The sequence below is a fragment of the Pituophis catenifer genome, unplaced genomic scaffold (assembly GCF_029215685.1).
Source record: "Pituophis catenifer annectens isolate HBS135680 unplaced genomic scaffold, rPitCat1.0.hap2 SCAF_2, whole genome shotgun sequence".
Taxonomy (NCBI): domain Eukaryota; kingdom Metazoa; phylum Chordata; class Lepidosauria; order Squamata; family Colubridae; genus Pituophis; species Pituophis catenifer.
In genome coordinates, this window is record NW_027256882.1 from 209,252,145 (window position 1) to 209,271,821 (window position 19,677).

Genomic DNA, 19,677 nt, shown 5'->3' on the forward strand with positions numbered 1-19,677 from the left:
CTCACGTTTACTTAGCTGTTGTTATCTCACAGCTCTTGCTTTTTCTTGTATTTTTGATGATTTTTCAATCATTTTCTAGCACTCCAGCCATTGAATTCCCATAGGCTTATTTTCTTCATTGTTGACAGCTAGAACTTTACCCCCATAAATAACATAGTCTAACATTCAGTTATGAAGAAAACAGACAAGAATGGAGGTTAAGATCTAAAAGTTCCTCCTAATAAAGCTCTGAATATCTATACATTTAATTGGAGACAATAAAGGGAAATCTCATTATATTTTTATAGGTGTTAATTATTTCTCTTCCTTTTTCTTTCCCTGCTGTTTACCACTGCTTCTAAATTCACACTGGTATAAACTGTTCGTTTTTGTTTCCAAGTGCAACATTAAGCAGGGAGATGGTAGGAGTTGAAACAGATAAATCACACCACACATACAGGTTGTACTTTATGTTGCAATATCACAGAAGCTAATAGATCCCAAAAGAATTGTAAAGGAAAACCTGAAGGAAGGGAATTGTAAACACACAGTTCCAAATGTGTCTGTTTAAATAAACGACTGGCAGTCTGGCAAACAAGCATTTTGACTACATAAAACAACACATGCACAAACTTTTTTAAAAAAGCTTGTTCATCGCACACTGCTACTATTTTGAGATAATTCCTCAGTGGAGAATTACTTGTTTATTTTGTCGCCTTTTGTAGAGTGTGATGAGTGACAGGGACAATATATCTGATATATATAAAAAGAAGAATAAATGTAAAAACAAACATTGCTTTCTAGACTGAAATATCTTCTCTTCATTTAATTTTTCTCGACATGTGCTTTTCTACCATTTTGTCTTTGATCTTGTTTTATTAACTTTTTAAAAAGCCTTTTAATTTGAACTATGTATCAAACATCTCTTATCCTTCATCTTTTATAACTTCCAGATCAAAGTTTTGGGAAAGTAGTTCTACAGAAGGATAAATCACGAGGAAACAAAGTCTCTTTCAGAGAAGTACCTATCTTTCTTATTCCATCTTTTTAAAATTCCTGATTTTTGGTAAGGACTTTCAAATTTTCAGAGTACAGATAGTCCTCGACTTACGACCACAATTGAGCTTAAATTTTATGTTGTTAAGTGAGACATTTGTTAAATGAGCTTTGCTCCATTTTATGACCTTTCTCGCCACAGCTGTTAAGTGAGCCATTGCAGTTCTTAAGTTAGTAGCACCGTTGTTAAGTAAATCTGGCTTCCCCATTGATTTTGCTTGTCAGAAGACTGCAAAAGCTGTTTGCGGGACCCCAGGACATTGCAACCATCATAAATATGAACCACTTGCCAAGCATCCAAATTTTGATCACATAGGGTTGCTACAATGGTTGTAAGTGTGAAAAATGGTCATAGGTCACTTTTTTCAGTGCTGTTGTCACTAAATGAACTGTTGTAAGTCAAAGACTACCTGTACTCCACATGTTAATGGTGAACAATAAATCCAAAATATAGATGAATATTATTTTTTTGTAGTGGGGATGAAGAAATTAAGACAGAAATACAGGCAGTCCTTGAAATACAACCATAGTTGCGGCTGGCATTTCAGTTGCTAGGTGATGCAATCATAAAAGCAAGATGTCACATGACCCGATAATTTAACCTCAATCTGAGTAATCCATTAGGTCAGTGATGGCTAACCTTTTTGCCATCGTGTGCCAGGAGGGGGGGCAGGGTGGGTCGCACGCGCGCGTGCCACACCCATAATTCTATTCACCTCGGCCCCTGCTCCTGGCCCACGATGGCCCACCTGGCTCCAGGGACTCTCTGGGACTCTGGGGAGGGCAAAAACAGCTTTCCCCACCCCCGGAGGTCCTCCTGAGGCTGAAAATGGCCCATTTAACAACTTCCGGTGGGACCGGAAGGCCCGTTTTTTGCTGTCCCCAGCCTCCAGGGCCTCTCTAGGAGTCTGGGGAGGGGAAAAATGGTGGGAAGTTATTAAACGGGCCGTTTTCGGCCTCCGGAGGACCTCTGGGGGGGTGGGGAAGGCCGTTTTTGCCCTCCCCAGACTCTTAGAGAGGCCCTGGAGCCAGGTGAGAAAGAAAAACGGTCCTTCCCCACCCCCCCAGGAGGCAGGAAACAGCCTGTTTCCTTACTTCTGGTGGGCCCAGAAGACCCGAAAATCAGCTGGCCGGCGCGCACATGTGCGCTGGAGCTGAGCTCGCGTGCCCACTGATATGGCTACATGTGCCATAGGTTCGCCATCATGGCCTTAGGTCGTTCAGTGAATTTTACCACTTGTTAGGAGAACCCCAGCACAATCCAAGCCATTCTGGGCTTGGTCCCTCTCAGCCCTGAGTCCCAATAAGATAAGGGAGTGCCTCCAACTTTTTCTACCCGTCTCTCCCATCATCCCCCAGCTTCTCTGCCTTTTTGGCCACCCTGCAACCTACCTTCTGGGCAGCAAACAGCCCCAGAACTGCACGGCTCTATGGCTGCTTGTCACACCCCAGGAAGCCATCACAGCCCAGTCCCACATTGGAGTCTGAGACCCCTAACACCCCAACTGGCCTTCACTACCTTCTTGCTCCTGCTGCTGACAAGGCATGCCCAGCCTGGCTGCCATCCAGATTGGGGACTGGGCTTTGTGTTGAGCTGTGGCTCAGAGGGCTGCTTTTTGCATCAAAACACCTTTTGCACCACACTCTTGGTTGAATCGGGACTGGCTTTATGATGCAATATATATATATTGTGGCCCAAAAATTTAAAACATTGAAAACTAAAACCCATTTGACAATTTAAAAAGTTAAAAAGACTAAAAAAAAAAAAAGGGGGGGGGGGTTCACGCCAGCCCTGCTTGATGGAAAAGAAAAGTTTTTAGGGCACGGCAAAAAACCTGGAGATCCGATATCCTTCGTATCTCTGGGGGCAAATCATTCCAGAGGGCAGGAGCTGCCACAGAGAAGGCACTCCCCCTGGGGGTCACCAGCCGACATTGCCTGGCTGACGGCACCCTGTCCTGCATATGAAAAATCACCATACAAATTATCGAATTCCGAATAGTCTGAATGTATATACTAAAGCAATCTTTTCACCTCAGCAATTGGAATTGTTTTCTTTCTTTCTTTCTTTCCTTTTAGAAACCAAGGGAATCTATAAAGGTGGTACTTCCCTCATTAATTTTCTAGAATTTACCTCAGTTTTCCACCTACAATCTGAAAGAGAAGGGCTTTGCCACTGATTTAGTGCATCAGGGAACTCATTGCTTAAATGAAACAAAGCATCAATCACTTGGGTTGCTGACCCAACATTTAAAGTTTGCTCCCTTCAATAATGTAGAAGTTGAAGATTTGGCAGGGAGGGGGGAGGGGGGGAAAGGAAGGAAATTCCATTTTCTAGTTTTTCATCTTTAAGAGGATCCTCCAGTTCAGAACTGAAAATCAGTAGCATGAAGAGATTTATAGGAAGTCCTTGACTTACAACCTCAATTGAGCCAAAATTTACGTTGCTATGTTAAGTAAGTCCTGCCCCATTTTGCAACCTTTTTGCCACAGTTGTTAAGCGAATCATTTCGGTTTGTTAAGTTAGTAACACGGTTGTGAAAGTGAAATCTGGCTTCCCAATGGACTTTGCTTGTCAGAAATTCACTAAAAGGTTAATCACATGATCCTGGGACAGTGCAACCATTATAAATATGAGCCAAGTATCCGTATTTTGATCACATGATCGTGGGAATGTTGCAAGTAATAAATGTCAAAAATGGTCGTAAGTCACTTTTTTTATGTGGTTGTAACTTCAAACAGTCACCAAACAAATGGTTGTAAATCGAGGACTAGGTGTAAATGTGCCTCCAAACTGCTGACTTTGATTGGAAACCGTAATCCAGAGGAACACAAACACAAACTAACAAACATGGGGAAATTACACAACCTGACATATAGTCTAAGCCCTAATCTTGTAAATCTACAAATGCTTATTCAGGAATTGATATTCAACTAGCCTATCACTTTGTAAATGTATTTTACACACCCAATCTCAATTTGTATTTCCATAGTTAATTATGGTTCCATTTATACTTTCTGTTATTAGCTTTTCAAATAAACTGAACTTTGGAAGGAAGAAAAAAAAATAGCATTACCTCTTTTCCAGTTCTATCAGACTCCAACATTACAAGCAGTGGAATGTCATGGCATTTCAAAGGTCAAGCACAATCACTTTGCTCTATCAAGCAGAGGAGAATTTCTGGCCCACAGGCCTTTGCAGTTTGGGGTTGGCTGCTGATGAAAACATTTGAATGTAGAGGAGGAGAAACATTTCCTAACCATCGTTCTGCTAAATTTTGATCCAAATGAATATATTGTATTAATATTGTCCAAAATGCTCGGATACAACTGATTTCCTGTACTCAATTATATCTGATTTTATATCTGATTTACAAGGATTGTGCCAGAGTAAAACATGTCTCCTTTTCCACACCTGCAGAAATTAGGCTTCTTATATGTTCTAAACACAATATAAGATATTTCAGTTATATTGAGGGGAAAAAATATCCTAGAATGTTTCAATATCAATTCCTCATTCTGCAGCCTCAATGTTTAGTGAAATGCTTTCCAACGTTGTTTTGTCCTCCCATTCAGTCATGTCTATTCTTCAGGACTGCCTGGAAAAGAAGACCCTGCAGGTTTTTTGGCAAGCTTTTTCAAAAGTGGTTTGCCATTGCCTGCTTCCTAGGGCTGAGAGGAAGTGACTGGCTTAAAGTCACCCAGTTGGCTTTATGCCTAAAGAGGGACCAGAACTCCCAGTTTCTGGTGTGATGCCTTAATAACCACACCAAACTGACTCTCACGTTTAAAAAGCATAACCATCGTATACCAACCACGTATTTAACCACACATACACACGTGAACATGTTTTATTTCCACTTTCTATAGTTACAGTTTGACAGAAATCAAGTATGGACAGCAGTCAGCATTTTTTAAAAAAGTTATTTTAAAATACTACCGTATCTGAGGCAACCTTACCAGGACATTGAAATCTTTTGATCGTTAATCTCTGAGCATTTCCAGAGAGGTAAAACTCCTTAACAAAATACCTAATTCTATTATTGTAGAGATACCCAGCTGGGCTGCAAAAAATCTAGATGGCGGATATGTGGAAGGAGGGAGAGAGATAGAGACAGAAAGCATTAACTTTCCTCTGTCATCTTTTGGTTATTAGTATTTTGCACCACAAAAATCTTACATTTAATTATTGAAACATATGAAAAAAAATCTAAAAGGCACCTGTGCTTCCAAGCATTAATAATATAACCAAAAAAAAAAAACCCCTCACCAAAGGTAATACAGTTATTTATTTAAAAATTGCACGCATGTAAACTTTTAAAAAATATTTAAGTTAATATTTAAGAACAACTGAGTCTTCCTGCATGGTATTAAACTTATTGCTTATAGCATCTTCAATTTAGAAATACATAGAAATCTCAGGGAAAAATGGTGATGTTTTCTAAATTAAAATAGAATAAAATAGAAATACTAATGGTCTAATTAAAACAAATCAGTGTTTTTAATGTCCGTTGATGATCTGTTAACTCTTTGTCAGGTGTGCTGCGATTACAGCAAATATTTGCTTTAATCAATAATAGTCTTTAATTCCAAGCAAAATAGGTTAGGAACAGTCCAGTTATTATGCAAATATTATCCATCTGGAAAATTACATAATAAATCAAAATATGCTAAATAAGAGACGTTATCTTCAACAGCAAAGCATTACATATTTATTGAAAGTTCAGTGTGATACCAATTTCCCCCATTTATTTTCAAAGTTTGGCATTGAATTGAGCCATCAGTTTTTCCAACCTGATTGCTAAGGCAACATCTCCCCTGATTGTCAGCTTTCCAGACATGAAAGCCATCGTTGGCTTTAATTTGCCTGGGGGAAAGAAAGGATGAAATACATTAAGCCATCATAAACATTTGAAATATCTCCCTCCCTGAACCCTTCTATTGAATTTAATAATAGCACCTGGGTGGTTTTTCAGTAAATACATCTCCTTACTTTAAACAGCAGTGGGGTAATATGAGATTCTATAATTTCTTTTCTTTACTGATTTCATTTTAAAAATGGCCAAAACCCATATCTCTATGATACTAGCAAAATGACCTAAAAGGATATATGGTCTTTCAAGTTGTCCAGAAGAATTCTAGATGTCACCAAAAAAAAAAGGCAAGAAGCATGAAACTCTAAATATCAGGACATTAAGCCTGCTGATTTAAGTTTTAAAGTTTCTTCTTTCTTCCCTTTCTTATATTTATGGGAACATGTTGCTTAAAGATGACCTCCAAAGATCCTTGAAAGCTTGAAAAGTCAACCCTGCTATGTCATTTTGGTTGTTTTTAATAAAGATACCACTAAAGTTTGGATTGATTTTCTCTACCTCCCTGTAGGGATCAACATGGCTCTAATTGTTTTTATTAAAATCATAGTTTCCTTAACATCTCAGGCAAATAGCAAATGAAGAGGACATAAAAGATGTACACTATAACTATTCCCTCTATTTTTTTTTCAGTAAAAGTGCTCTGAAACAAGTACTTTGTGTTTTCAATTAAACAAAACTTCAACCATATTTAGTGAAGGAAAATACAGTAACCTGATTTGAATATTTTGTTAAATTAGAGTTTATCTATAAACACTTACACTTGGCCGAGTTTGCCACAGCTAAACCAACTTAAATACACTACCTTGCTACTTAGCACAATGGTGTTAACTAGCTAAAACCTGTGCCAAAACTGAGTACAAATCCAAAAATCCAATAATCCAATTACAATTCAGTAATCCAATCGCTTATGATCTTTGACAGCTTGAACTCATCTTCAGATCCAGGCAGGGATCCATTCTTAGGTTACCCTGCCTTGATGAAGATACACAAAACATTTTCCACAGAAAGTTCCTTTACCCTCCATGCTGAGATTAATGCCATCAAATATTCCAGATTAGTAAACTTTTATTGCGGTCAGAGAGCAAATTAAAATAGACAAAGAAAGGGAGCATATTTTACAAATATTAGAATGTTACAGTAGAGTCATATGGTGCTGTCAGAAACCGATGAACTAGAATTAGCTGCTAGGTAGGGAAGAGTTTCATTGCTAATAAGAGAAAAAGGATATCTGAAGTTGCGATTGACTTGGTAATGGGCACCTCCACAATTCAGAAGGATAGTACTCGGTGCAACCGCTTGCCTCTGTAATTTGATGCCAATTCATTTCCCTCCTCCAGACCAAAAGATGAAGTATTCTAGAAACTTGTTTATTTTTCCTCTATATTCATCTCCTGCACCACCTTTGAAACGTGGAGTAGGGTAGGTGTGTTAACAAGTAGATTTTTGTGAGGGCAGAGTGCCTTAAGAAGATGGTTTCAGTCATCAAGTTAAGGCCTTTGAGATAGGAAATCTGAGCATGTCAAGGCTGAAGGCTTACTTCTCTCCCCTAGGAAACTTATTCAGAGACTGAAGTAGGCGTCTTCCCAAATATAGGAAAGTTCTCTGTGTTTCTGCTTTCTTGTTAAGGATTAACTATGATCTGTTGGTTCAAACAAGTTACCTTCAACTGAAGGAGGGTAACTTTTTTTAAACCTTACGTCTTGTCTGGGATCCAGAGCAGCAGTCTCCAACCTTGGCAACTTATGGACTTGAATTTGCTTTGCTGGCTGAGGAACTCTGGGAGTTCAAGTCGACAAGTCTTAAAGTTGCCAAGGTTGGAGACCCCTGACCCAGAGGATGATGAGTACAAAAGTAGAACATCGTTAAAAAAGGAAGTTGGTGTCACTTTTGAATAACTAAAGCAGCATTGTGTCTTGAAGCGGGTATTTTTGCCCCCATTAATTCTCAATTTGAACGCCTGTACTTCATTAATTAATTGCGAAATGTTAGCGTAGGCTTTGAACAGAAACTAAAAGTTGAGTTTAGTACCACCCAGTACAACTTCAGATTACCTCCATCAATTGAACACAAAATTCAATACCATTTCCCACTGTATAGCTAGCGGTCTCTAAAAATAGTAATCATTTCAAAAAGCAATAACCCAAATGAAGGATTGGGGGAAAAAATCTGATTAAACAAGGGTAAACATTTTCAAACTACTTACCTGAAAACATTTTTACAAAGTCATTGCCAGACATGTTCATAATCACATCGACCTTTCCAGGAGCCTCACCAATTCCTGCACTGCCGCCTTTGTTCTTAAGATCAATGTACCATATTCCGCCTTCTTCACCTAAAACAAGAATAATAATCCATGTATAGAAGATAAATTAGTGGCATGTTTCTTTCATTTACAAGCTAAACAACTTCAGTATAATGTTTGAACGGCAATTTTCACCGAAATACTTGTAAAAAAAAGAGAGCACAACTAAAAGCCAATTGTATGTGATCCTACTTCTGTTGGTAATGATTTCAATAGCTTTTAAATCACTTTCAACTCCATCTTTTGATTTCCCCCTGCAATTTAGATTTGTATCCTGCTTCTCCTCTCAGTTTCAGGTTGTGTTATATAAGCTTTTCAGCCACTTAACAACAGTATTATTTAAAAGAGCTGGTGTCATATAAACTTTGCTTCAAATTTAGTCATGCAGGACAGATGTGCGCGTACATCAGTGGGATCTAAGTCAGTCATAAATTAGTCAAGGGCTACTGATTTCACCATACAGGTAGTCCTTATTTAGCAACCGCTTTGTTTAGCAACTGCTGCAACCCCCCATGCATCCTTCTTGACCTGCACCTCTCTCCTGAATGCTCTACCGAAACCACATGGTTCTCTTGCACAACCCCCTCCCACATTCTTTCCCATCCATGCTGCCCTGAATGTGCCTTCCCTGACCCATGTTATACCTTTTAGTTACCCCCATGATGTTCTGTCCCCATCCCACACACGCAAGCATTCCGATAAGGCAGGCAAAGGTTCAACAATACAAGGATTAGTCCAAATGCAGTCCAACAAGGCAGGCAGAAGTCCAGTAACGCAGAGATCATGGATTATTTCTAGTTTTTGCTCGTCACAAACTGAACTGGCCACCACACCTACATTTATACCCTGTGGGGTGTGGTCCAGTGACTCAGCTAATCTCTGGCACGCCTTCCCCTCTGCTGCGCATGCTTCTCTCTACGCCTCTGCCGAGGGTCCAGCCAACACTTATCTACTTTGTCGCTGTCCATCTGTGGCTGTGGGGACGTGCTTGGCTCTGGGCCTATCTTTTGGCCTTCAATGTCCTCCGGAGGCATTGCCAGAGAGGAGGGTCCTGGAGAGGGAGGCCTTGCCAACTCCTCTCCCTCACTTTCAGAGTCTGCATCTGTCGATAGCCCAGGCTCAGGCAACGGAGCCATAACACATGTACCCTTCCAAACCAATGCTGCTTCCCCCCCCCCCAATACAATGTCCCTGACTTGCTTGGTCCCACTCATATACTCTTAAACACCTCTAAGCACCCTTCCCTAACTGCACCCTCTGAAACCACGGGGCATCCCTCACACAGCCCCATGACCATCATGCAACCTTCTTGAACAGCTCCACTTCCTCAACCTACACAGCATCTCTTGCACACACCCATACACCCTTCCAAACCTGCGCACCTCTCATTTACCCCCATTACACCCCAATTCCTGACCTACATCCCACCACATCCCCTTGCTCCCTTCCCCACCTGGTGACTATCTACCTGCCTCTTGGCCTTGAACCTGCAGCTTCCTGCTGGCTTCCCCTGGCTTTCTCCTTGTTAGCTTACCGCAAGCAAAATAAATGGGGAAGCTGGCAGGAAGTCAAAAGTCGTGCCAGCTCCCACAGCATTTTGCCTACATGTCTTTCTGTTGTCTTTGTTTCCCTGTTCAGTTAAGGAAATATCTCTGAAATGACCCAACAGGACAGAGATTGTCTAGTGGATTCCTAAACTCTTTGTTACATGAGGCCATCTTCTTCTTCTTGTGCCACATCCGTCATTGGACGTTGGCGATCCTATTTTTATCAACAACCACATGAAAAACTGCTTTTGAGTTTTGTCCAAACCAGTCCCTTAGATTTTGAAGCCATGATGTTCTTCTGGACCTCATTTGCCTTCAATCTTTCCTTAGAGGATTAAGTGAAGTATGCCGTATTTTTCCGGGTATCACAGCACATATTCAAAATATTCTAACTTTCACTTTTTCATGGTTTTGATGATTTCCCTTGGCTTTCCCAGGCAGCTTATCACCTCCTCATTTCTGATTTTGTCAACCCAACTTATACGTAACAGCCGCCTGTAAATCCACATTTCAAGTGCTTCTAGTCTCTTTAAGTGGCTTTCTGTCAAAGACCAGACGGCCATCTAGTACAATGCAATGTCTTAAAATGTGTATAGAATCCTTACCGGATAATTCAAACTGATAAACTCCTTGAGTTGCCTTTACAATATCTTCATTTATCATTCCTTTTATAAGTTTAAATGTTTCTGCTACGGGCCCTGCTGGTTTATCTGCAGCGAAGTGTACATGTAGTTTGTCTCTATCAGGTCCTTCGGCTTTTGTTTTATCAGGACCTTCATTTTTCACAATATCTTGTTTTTTTCCTTCTTTGAAGGTTGGAGAAGCTCCTATAGGACCATCAGCAAGAAGTAAAATTAGCGTTTGTGTTTTAGTAAAGGATGATTTAAAATATCTAGAGAGACCTATTCTTAATTCGGTCTGATTCTATCATGGACCAAGATTTTCTCCTCATTTTCAAGAGTGTTTTTAGAATTTCTATTGAAAAGAAAGAAAGATCAGCAATCATAAAAAACTATCCCACCGAACAAACTAAATTAAAGGGCGAAAGTCTGGTGATACAACATAGCTTGATAACAACGAATGTACTTGTTTATTTACAATTACAATAAACAGATATGAAGTTATGCCAGTTTTACTTAACCAACCAAATGAGCCATAAAAAATGCTTTGTCCTAAAGTAATTAATTTATTCATTTAGTGTATGGCGATGTTACATTAGCCAGGAGACTTCAAGGCTAATTCACAGTAGTAGTTTGGCTGACTGCTGGCCAGGGGTGAAATCTAAAATTTCTTACTACCGGTTCTGTGGGCGTGGCTTGGGGGGGGTAATGTGACTGGGTGGCCGTGGCCAACTTTTTTTTTGTTTTAAACTTTTCAAAGCATTTTTTCTACAACCTTAAAAGGTTGCAGAAAAAAATGCTTTTAGAAGCCTCTGACGATCAGACAAGTCAGCTGGGATCGCCAGAGTCTTTTAAAGGCATTTTTTTTTCTACAGCCTCTTCGGCTGAAGGGGTTGCAGAAAAAAATGCTTTGAAAATCCTCTGACGATCCCAGCTGAGCAGCGCGATCATCGGAGGCTTTTTTTTTTTTGTACTTTTAAAAGCATTTTTTCAGTCTAAGAGGTTGTAGAAAAAATGCTTTTAAAAGTAAAAAAAAAACAGCCTCTGATGATTGCGCGGCTCAGCTGGGCATGGGGAGGGGGGGCAGGTTTTTTTGCTACCGTTTCTCCGAACCACCCATTGCCATAGCTACTGGATCAGGTGGTCCGGTCCTAACCGGGAGCATTTCACCCCTGCTGCTAGCCATGCTTGGTTCACGCCCACACGTTTTCCAAGGTGTGCTACAGGGTGGTGAGCTAGCTCTGCACCAGAAAGAAAGATGAATGGCTTTCCTGCAGTGTCATCTAAGGCCCTTTCCCTCCACCAAAGCCACCTTACAAACAGGCATCGCAACCGGGAAGGTTGCCAGCAGGAGTCTAACCATCTGCACAAAGTGCCGGCTCATCTCCCCATCAAAATGGTACCTATATATCTACTATATATCTAGAACTGCTAGGTGGGCAGAAGCTGAGACAAGCGACAGGAGCTCACCATGCCACTTACCGCTAGGACTCAAACCGCTGGAGCAAAGACCATCTCCAGTGGCATTATTAGCAACAGCACTTAGACTTATTTAGTGCTTCATAGTGCTTTACAGCCCTCTCTAAGCGGTTTACCCCCAACAATTTGGGTCCTAATTTTACCGACCTTGGAAGGATGGAAGACTGAGTCAACCTTGAGCTGGTGAGATTTGAACTACCGAACTGCTGGCAATCGGGAGTCAGCAGAATACCTGCAGTATTACATTCTAACTACTGCACCACCACGCCTCTTGTCCTACATTATATTTTACAAACCAGGCTAGCACAATATCCTAATATAAAAACCAAACAAGCTACATTATGGTTTATTGTGATTCGTGAATCCAGCCATTGGCTTGTATCCAAATGAGTTTGTCCAATAACCAAAGTCTTGATAGAACCGATCCGTTCTTCCCAGTCTTGCAGATTTTACATGTTTTGCATAATTCGTTCCAGAATTGATCCGGAGAAGGATGGAAAGGATGAGGGAGAGCAGGAGCCCCCCCTCCCCTCCACTTCCCCTTCTTCAATCCTGGGCTAGCAAGTGATAGAGACAAAGTAGTTTCTTTACCTTGTGCTTCCATTTTCATTGCTATCGTATCAGGATCCACATCTAAAAAAAAATCTGGTATCAAAGGATAACCTAAAATGCAAATAGAAATAATAAGGTTTTTTTTTAAAAAAAAGATTTACCCTTCATATGATAATATCAAACTATTAATTTATATCCGCTGTGGCAAATATTGGTGTTATTTAAAGCAAACACACAAAATGCAATCTGATCTGTCCCCAACACAACCATACATGCATACACATATTTAAATATTTGCAAAGATCCATTTGAGAAACCAGAATGGGCTATGATTTCCAAACGTAAACATGCATACAGACTATGGAAGTCACTAGTGCATCAGAATTATTGTTTGGACCAATTGTCTAGGACACAGAATTTCATGGGAGAGATGGAATAGTTTGGGAGCCATTTTCAGCATCCTGCGGTCACATGCTGAAAATTGACAATTTTATTTTTCAGCAAAACTGTGCCATAGTGCAGGGGTCCCTAACTACCAGGCCCACTACCAGGCCATAGTCTATTCAGAACTAGGCTGCCCAAGCAGCATGCCAGCACACAAGCTTATTTGCGCAAGTGGCAGGCCGGTGCGCATGCGTGTGTGCGGCTCCACTTGCAGTCAAGCACATGGACGTGGGCGCCTGCCCACCCTTCACACAGCCTGGTTCCCCTCTCCCCCCTAGCTGGGCTGCCAAGCTGCAAAGGTTGGGGACCGCTGGCATGGGTTTAATGACTGTGGCATTCACTTAATGGCCACTGCAAAAAAGATTGTAAAATCAAGTCCATCACATGACTTACAACCATCATAACTTATGATCTGTACAGGCAAGCACTATTATGGTCATATGTCTTAAACAAGGTCTTTGGCACTATAAAGTTCAACTATCTGTCTGTGAGATAGATTTTCCTCCTGGGTTATTAAGGTGCTCAGGAGATGGGATGGATCCATGCAACATCTCTTTGAGGGGGTGGTTCTTCAGCCTTGAAAGCTTCTCATGAAGTTGTGGATGGACACTTCAATCCTGGACAGTTAATGTCCAATCTCTACTTTCCCTTTTGGAAGAACACTGTTGAGAAAGTGCTTGGGCAGAGAATTTTGGAGTAAACAAATCTTGAATCAAGTGGATTATCAGAACCCATTCCAGTTGGGTTTTGGAAATGTAGCAATGTACCAATACATTCAACCAATATCATACAGAAGGATACCTATGGCATTAAGGAGTATGAACATTCAATAGAAGAAAACACACTTTTTTCAACGGATTTTAACTCTCATGCTGTACTTCATTCCTTTCCTACTGGTTATCAATGGAAATGGACAGAAGAGGAGACTCCAAACATGGCATACCTAGTGTAAGTAACCCTTGCTGAAGAATATAATTGATACCAGAATTTTTCTATTGCTTGTGTTAGTAGAGCAATTTAAAATGTATCAAGAATGCATTTTCAAATTTGACTTCCATCAAATCATGAGACCTCACAAAAAGCTCATCCCAAACAGGTTTACAGGGTGGAGGTTCTCTGGGACTTCGCTCTTGTGTAGAGCAACCTTCCTGGATTAAGAGATACCGAGGTCAGTGACTCATGCCCTTGCCACATCTCAATTAAATGAGTGCACTTTGCTCTACATTGGGTTGCTCTTATGTTCTAAAAGCCACAGCTGATACAGGACATGATGGTTCAGTGATTGGTACTAACTAGTATAACAGAATGACACTTATCTTGTAGGAACTTCATTGGTCGTTAGTAGTCTTACAGACGCAATTCAAGCTATTAATGATCCCCAATAAATTCCAAAATGGTTTGGGATCTAATTACTTTTCCAACATCTCACAAGGCAGAATCTTCCCAGCCATCATGATGTACCCAGGATAGAGCAATACATGTTGTGGTCCACCAGCAGCCTGCAGAGCTGGCAGCGGAGTTGGACAGTGAGGAGTCTGGGGAAGGCCTGGACAAGGGCTCTGCGTCGGAGGCAGAGATGGGGCCAGGGCCATCTGGGAGTGATGCACGGACTCCGGAGCCCCCAGATTCAGACAGCAGAGAGGCAGAGGAACAGGAGGAGCCTGTTCCTAGTGCACACATGCAGAGCTGCCAGAAGGCAAGAGCAGCTAAAACAAAAAGGACGACTTGGGAGTAAGGCCAGGAGATGATTGCCCCCTCCCCCCTAAGGCTTAAAAGAGAAACAAAGGCACTTGGGCCTTTTGCAGGAAAGCAACGTTGCTAACTCTGTTTTCAGTCAGCATCTCTTGTTTGTTTCTGAACTTCGTGGGGCTTTGCCAAGTAAGGCCTTCGGCAGGGTGTCAAAGAAGGTAAAGATTGCTGATTAACCCAAAGGACTTCTTCCAAAGGACTGGTTTTGCAACTAATTGGGACTCAGCTGGGAATGAATGTAATTCTCAGCTGTTACAGTAAAATAGGTTTTTTTGGGACTAATTGTGTATTGTAATGACTCAGTAAGCCTAAGTCACAATAATGCAAGTACCTCTCATAAGATCAAGGCAACAGGATTTTATATAAACTTACCTTCTTAGTCACAGTATTTTCAACTATTGAGTATTCTTCCCACTGGGTTAGGATGATCCCCACCCTTTCTGGCATTTAACAAGGGACATAAACTGTCTTTTCTTTCAAGGCCTTTGGAATGAAGAGTGTTCAGTTACTAGTACAGGTAGTCCTCAAGTTACGAATGTAATGGAGCCTGCCCAGGATGGAGCCTGCCCTGAGGATTCATGGGAGTGAATCTCGTACCTCAGAAGCTCCATTTCGGCCTGCAACATGCCAGGGGGGGCCCACAGAAGCCAGGAGCGTCGGAGGGGCGGATATGCCACTCGGAAGCTCCATTTCGACCTGCAACGTGCAGGACAAATGTTGCAGAGCCTCTGCGGTTGTTTGTAAGGGCGAACAACTGCCATGGTGCTGCAAGATTCGTAGTTTTGGGACTTGTTCATAAACTCTAGGAGGCGCTTATCACATAATTTCGAACGTTCGCTAAGGGAACGCTCGTAACCTGGGGATTACCTGTAGAGGGAGATATGGTCTTGTGATTTTATATACAGACACACCCATACATAAAACACTTTTCCCAAAGTGTTTTCCCACTTTTCCCAAAGTAAAATGACTAGATGTCATAGGAATTGCTGAAATACAGGTAGTCCTCGATGTACGACCCACAATTGAGCCCAAAATTTCCGTTGCTGAGTGAGACAGTTAAGTGAGTTTTGCATCATTTTAGGACCTTTCCTGCCACAGCTGTTAAGTGAATCACTGCGGTTGTTAAGTTAGTAACACGATTGTAAAGGGAATCTGGTTTCCCCATTGACTTTGCTTGACAGAAGGTTGCAAAACATGATCACATGACCCTGGGACACTGCAACCGTCATAAATATGAGCCAGTTTCTAAGCGGCTGAATTTTGATCATGTGACCATGCAGAACCATGCAGTATGAAAATTGGTCACAAGTCACTTTTTTCAGTATCGTTGTAACTTTGAACGGTTACTAAGAAAACTGTTATAAGTAGAGGACCACCTGTAATTAAAAGTCATTTTTGGGGGGTAAATTGAAAATATTGATATAATCAAGGTAACACAACTAGAAATAAATTGGGCTGGGTACAGACTTAGTAATACATAAAAGTAGACCAACTGAAATCAGAGTGATTTATGTTAGCAATTATGTGTCAGTAAGGGGTCTGACATATAATTTGTAGTAATTTTGGTGTAGTACACAATTAAATGGGTTAAAAATTATATCCACATTACCTGGAGCGACCGCATATACATCAAAGTTCTTAATTCCTTCTTCTTTCAATAAAACCTCATCAATAATGAAGTTCCCGGTGAAACTTTTTGGCTTTGATAAAATACAATAGGCAGCATCTGCTAAAATGTCTGTTTTCCTGCATTGTTTTTCCACACCAGCTCCTCCCAGCATATCCATTGCAGAGGTGTATATAGCTAAAAACACAGAAGAATGAAGGGGTTGATTTAATAATGATTTTTTGATAGTATAGGTCTGTGATGGCGAACCTATGGCACGCGTGCCACAGGTGGCACGTGGAGCCATATCAGTGGGCACCTGAGCTCAGCTCCGGTGCACATGCGCACGCTGGCCAGCTGATTTTCGGGCCTTCTGGGCCACCGGAAGTTGGGAAACAGGCTATTTCCGGCCTCCAGAGGGTCTCTAAGGGGATGGGGAATGCCGTTTTCACCCTCCCCATGCTCCTAGAAAGGCTCTGGAGCCTGGGGAGGGTGAAAAAAACGGGCCTACCGGGCCAACTGTGCCATCACATGCCAAAAGCGGGGGGAGCGGAGGGGGTTGCACGTGCATGCGTGGGGGGGGGGCGAGGCGCATAGAATTATGGGTGTGGGCACTCTCGCGTGCGACCCCCTCCCTGTGCTCCCCCCGCTTTTGGCACGCAATGGCAAAAAGGTTAGCCATCACTAGTATAGGTGGTACCTGGCTCAATAGTAGTAACTGTGAGAGGGATCTTAAAGTTCTAGTGGACAACCACTTAAGTATGAGCCAGCAGGGTTTTGCAGCTGCCAAAAAAGCCAATGCAGTCTGAGGCTGTATTAACAGAGGGATAGAATCAAGTTCACGTGAAGTGTTAATACCACTTTATAATGCCTTGGTAAGACCACACTTGGACTACTGCATCGAGTTTTGGATACCATAATGTAAAAAAGATGTTGAGACTCTAGAAAGAGTGCAGAGAAGAGCAACAAAGATGATTAAGGGACTGGAGGCTAAAACATATGAAGAACGGTTGCTGGAACTGGGTATGTCTAGTTTGATGAAAAGAAGAATTAGGGATGACATGATAGCAGTGTTCCAATATCTAAGGGACTGCCACAAAGAAGAGGGAGTCAACCTATTCTCCAAAGCACTTGAAGGCAGGCCAAGAAGCAATGGATGGAAACCAATCAAGGAGAGAAGCAACTTAGAACTAAGGAGAAATTTCCTGACAGAACAATTAATTAGTGAAACGACTTGCCTCCAGAAGTTGTGAATACTCCAACACTGGAAGTTTTTAAGAAGAAACCCAGACCATTTGTCTGAAATGGTATAGGGTTTCCTGCCAGAGTAGGGGGTTGGACTAGAAGACCTCCAAGGTCTCTTTTAACTCTGTTATTCTGCCTGCTCTAAAAAAGGAATATCGAAAGTGTAGCTTTGGGCAAATGCTCAGATGCAGCTCACAATATCCACTCACACCCAGGCCCCTGTTGCAATTCCTGCCCATTCTCAACCACCCCAAGAGCCTTTTATCTGGCTCCATTCTTCACCAGGCCCAATTCCAAGAAAAGCTTATTTTGGGCCCCTCCATTTTATAATGATTATTCTTTCCACTCCACCAGTACATTGGAAAGAAACTATGTAGTAAAGACGTTCAGGACTCTATCCATCCACTGGCAGGATAACACTCTGAAAACAAAAACAACTGGACCAAACTCCTGATATTTGCAAAAATGGAGGGCAATCAAAAAAAGAAATAGATGGAAGATAAACTCGCCCAATACATTCATAGATGACACAAATAGGAGCTTACAAGGACTCACAAGAAGCAGTTACTGACTGGAGAAATGATATCCAATAGCAATAGGAATAGCATTTAGACTTACATACCACTTCATAGTACCATTTTACAGCTCTAAGCAGTTTATTGCCGACATATTGCCCCCAACAATCTGGCTCCTCCTTTTACCAACCTCAGAAGGATGGAAGGCTGAGTCAACTTTGAGCCGGTCAGGATCCCCGACTGTGGGCAGAGTTAGCTTGGAATACTGCATTGTAACCACGGGTCATTATCAGTCAAATGCAATGGAATGACTGAAGGAATGAGATTCTAATCCAAATTTAGCACATTAAAAATCAGAAACCGATCAGTTAACCTTTTCATAATAATTTTAAAAAAGGCTCATACCTGTTTGAGGCCATAAAGCATTAACAGCAACTTCTCCTCTAAATTCTTCTGCCATTCCCAGCACACACATGGACATCCCGTATTTAGAAATAGTATAGGCTAAAACAGAACACAAAGATTCAGTCCTTTAGAACCGATGAAAGTTTAATTTCCTCTATACACAGGCTTAGCGTACTGCATTTTATTAAAAAAATAATAATAATCCCATTCTGAGGGGAGAGAAAGTTAGAAAGTGAAGCAGTGACATCTGCTTTACCGTTATGGGAAATAAAAAGCTGGCTCAGACACGCTTTTGATAGGATCCACCAAGGATCATCTTATCTGCACTGCTTTCTTTTTCACTTTATTGGAATACTATAAATAGAATGTTATCCCATAAATCACAAGTTCCCCAACCTTTCCAGCTTGGCGGACTGGCGAGGGGGAGGGGATGGTTCTGCGTGAGTGGCTGGCACGTACAGCTCCATTTCTGCAAGCAGAATGCATGCATGTCCACCGCTCACAGAAATGGAGTGTGCATGCATGTACTCACATAAGTGAGGATGCGTGTGTGCATGCACAAGCCAGCTGTTTCCGAGGCCCGGTTGCAAACAGCTCACGGCCCACTAGTGGCCTGCAGTCCAGAGGTTGGGGACCCCTGCGGTAAATAGCAATACCAATAGCACTTACATACCGCTTTACAGCGCTGTATAGTCCTCTCTAAGCGGTTTACAGTGTCAGCACATGGCCCTCAACAATCTGGATCCTCAATGGATGTTCCTTGATATGCAAGTCTCAAAAAAAATTACCAACTAGCCTACAAAGGGAACTTAACTCTTGACACCGGAACCTAGTTTTGTAACTGCAGTTTCAGGTAGTCCTCAACTTATGACCAGTTGCTTAGCAACCATTCAAAGTTACAGTGCATACTGGAAAGCTACTTATGATCAGAATTCAAAGTCCCAACAGCTGGGGGGCCCCACACACACCATGATTACATTTTGGGGCACTTGGCAACTGGACCACGTTTATGGTGGTTTGCAGCAGCATCCCTATCACACAAATGTGATTTACAACATTTTGGCCAGAAACTGGCCCTTATTTCTGGTTTCTAATAAAAACCCCACATTGAACAATGGGTTCACTTAATAATCACCCTTTTTGCTTAACCGCCGCAAAAAAGATGGTAAAATTGGGCACGTGCAATGACTCACTTAAGGCTTATGTTCATAATTTTGGGCTCAATTATGGACACAAATTGAGGACTGCCTGTACTAGCTAGAAGCTAAATATGGTGGCTAGTTGACTGCATGGCACATAGGGAA

General features: G+C 41.6%; 1 protein-coding gene across 1 annotated transcript in view; it reads right to left on the reverse strand.

Annotated features, from left to right (window-relative positions):
• Positions 1 to 5,159: 5,159 nt before the first annotated feature.
• The window catches only part of HSDL2 (hydroxysteroid dehydrogenase like 2), a 35,067-nt gene continuing 20,549 nt past the window's right edge, over positions 5,160 to 19,677 (reverse strand). Inside the window, exons 6-11 of the mRNA XM_070935496.1 lie at positions 18,374 to 18,472; positions 16,212 to 16,406; positions 12,449 to 12,520; positions 10,364 to 10,585; positions 8,113 to 8,241; positions 5,160 to 5,902 (exon numbers count right to left, since the gene is read on the reverse strand). Coding sequence (XP_070791597.1) covers positions 5,790 to 5,902; positions 8,113 to 8,241; positions 10,364 to 10,585; positions 12,449 to 12,520; positions 16,212 to 16,406; positions 18,374 to 18,472 — 830 coding nt within the window. The 3' untranslated portion in view covers positions 5,160 to 5,789. The remainder of the gene's footprint in view (positions 5,903 to 8,112; positions 8,242 to 10,363; positions 10,586 to 12,448; positions 12,521 to 16,211; positions 16,407 to 18,373; positions 18,473 to 19,677) is intronic.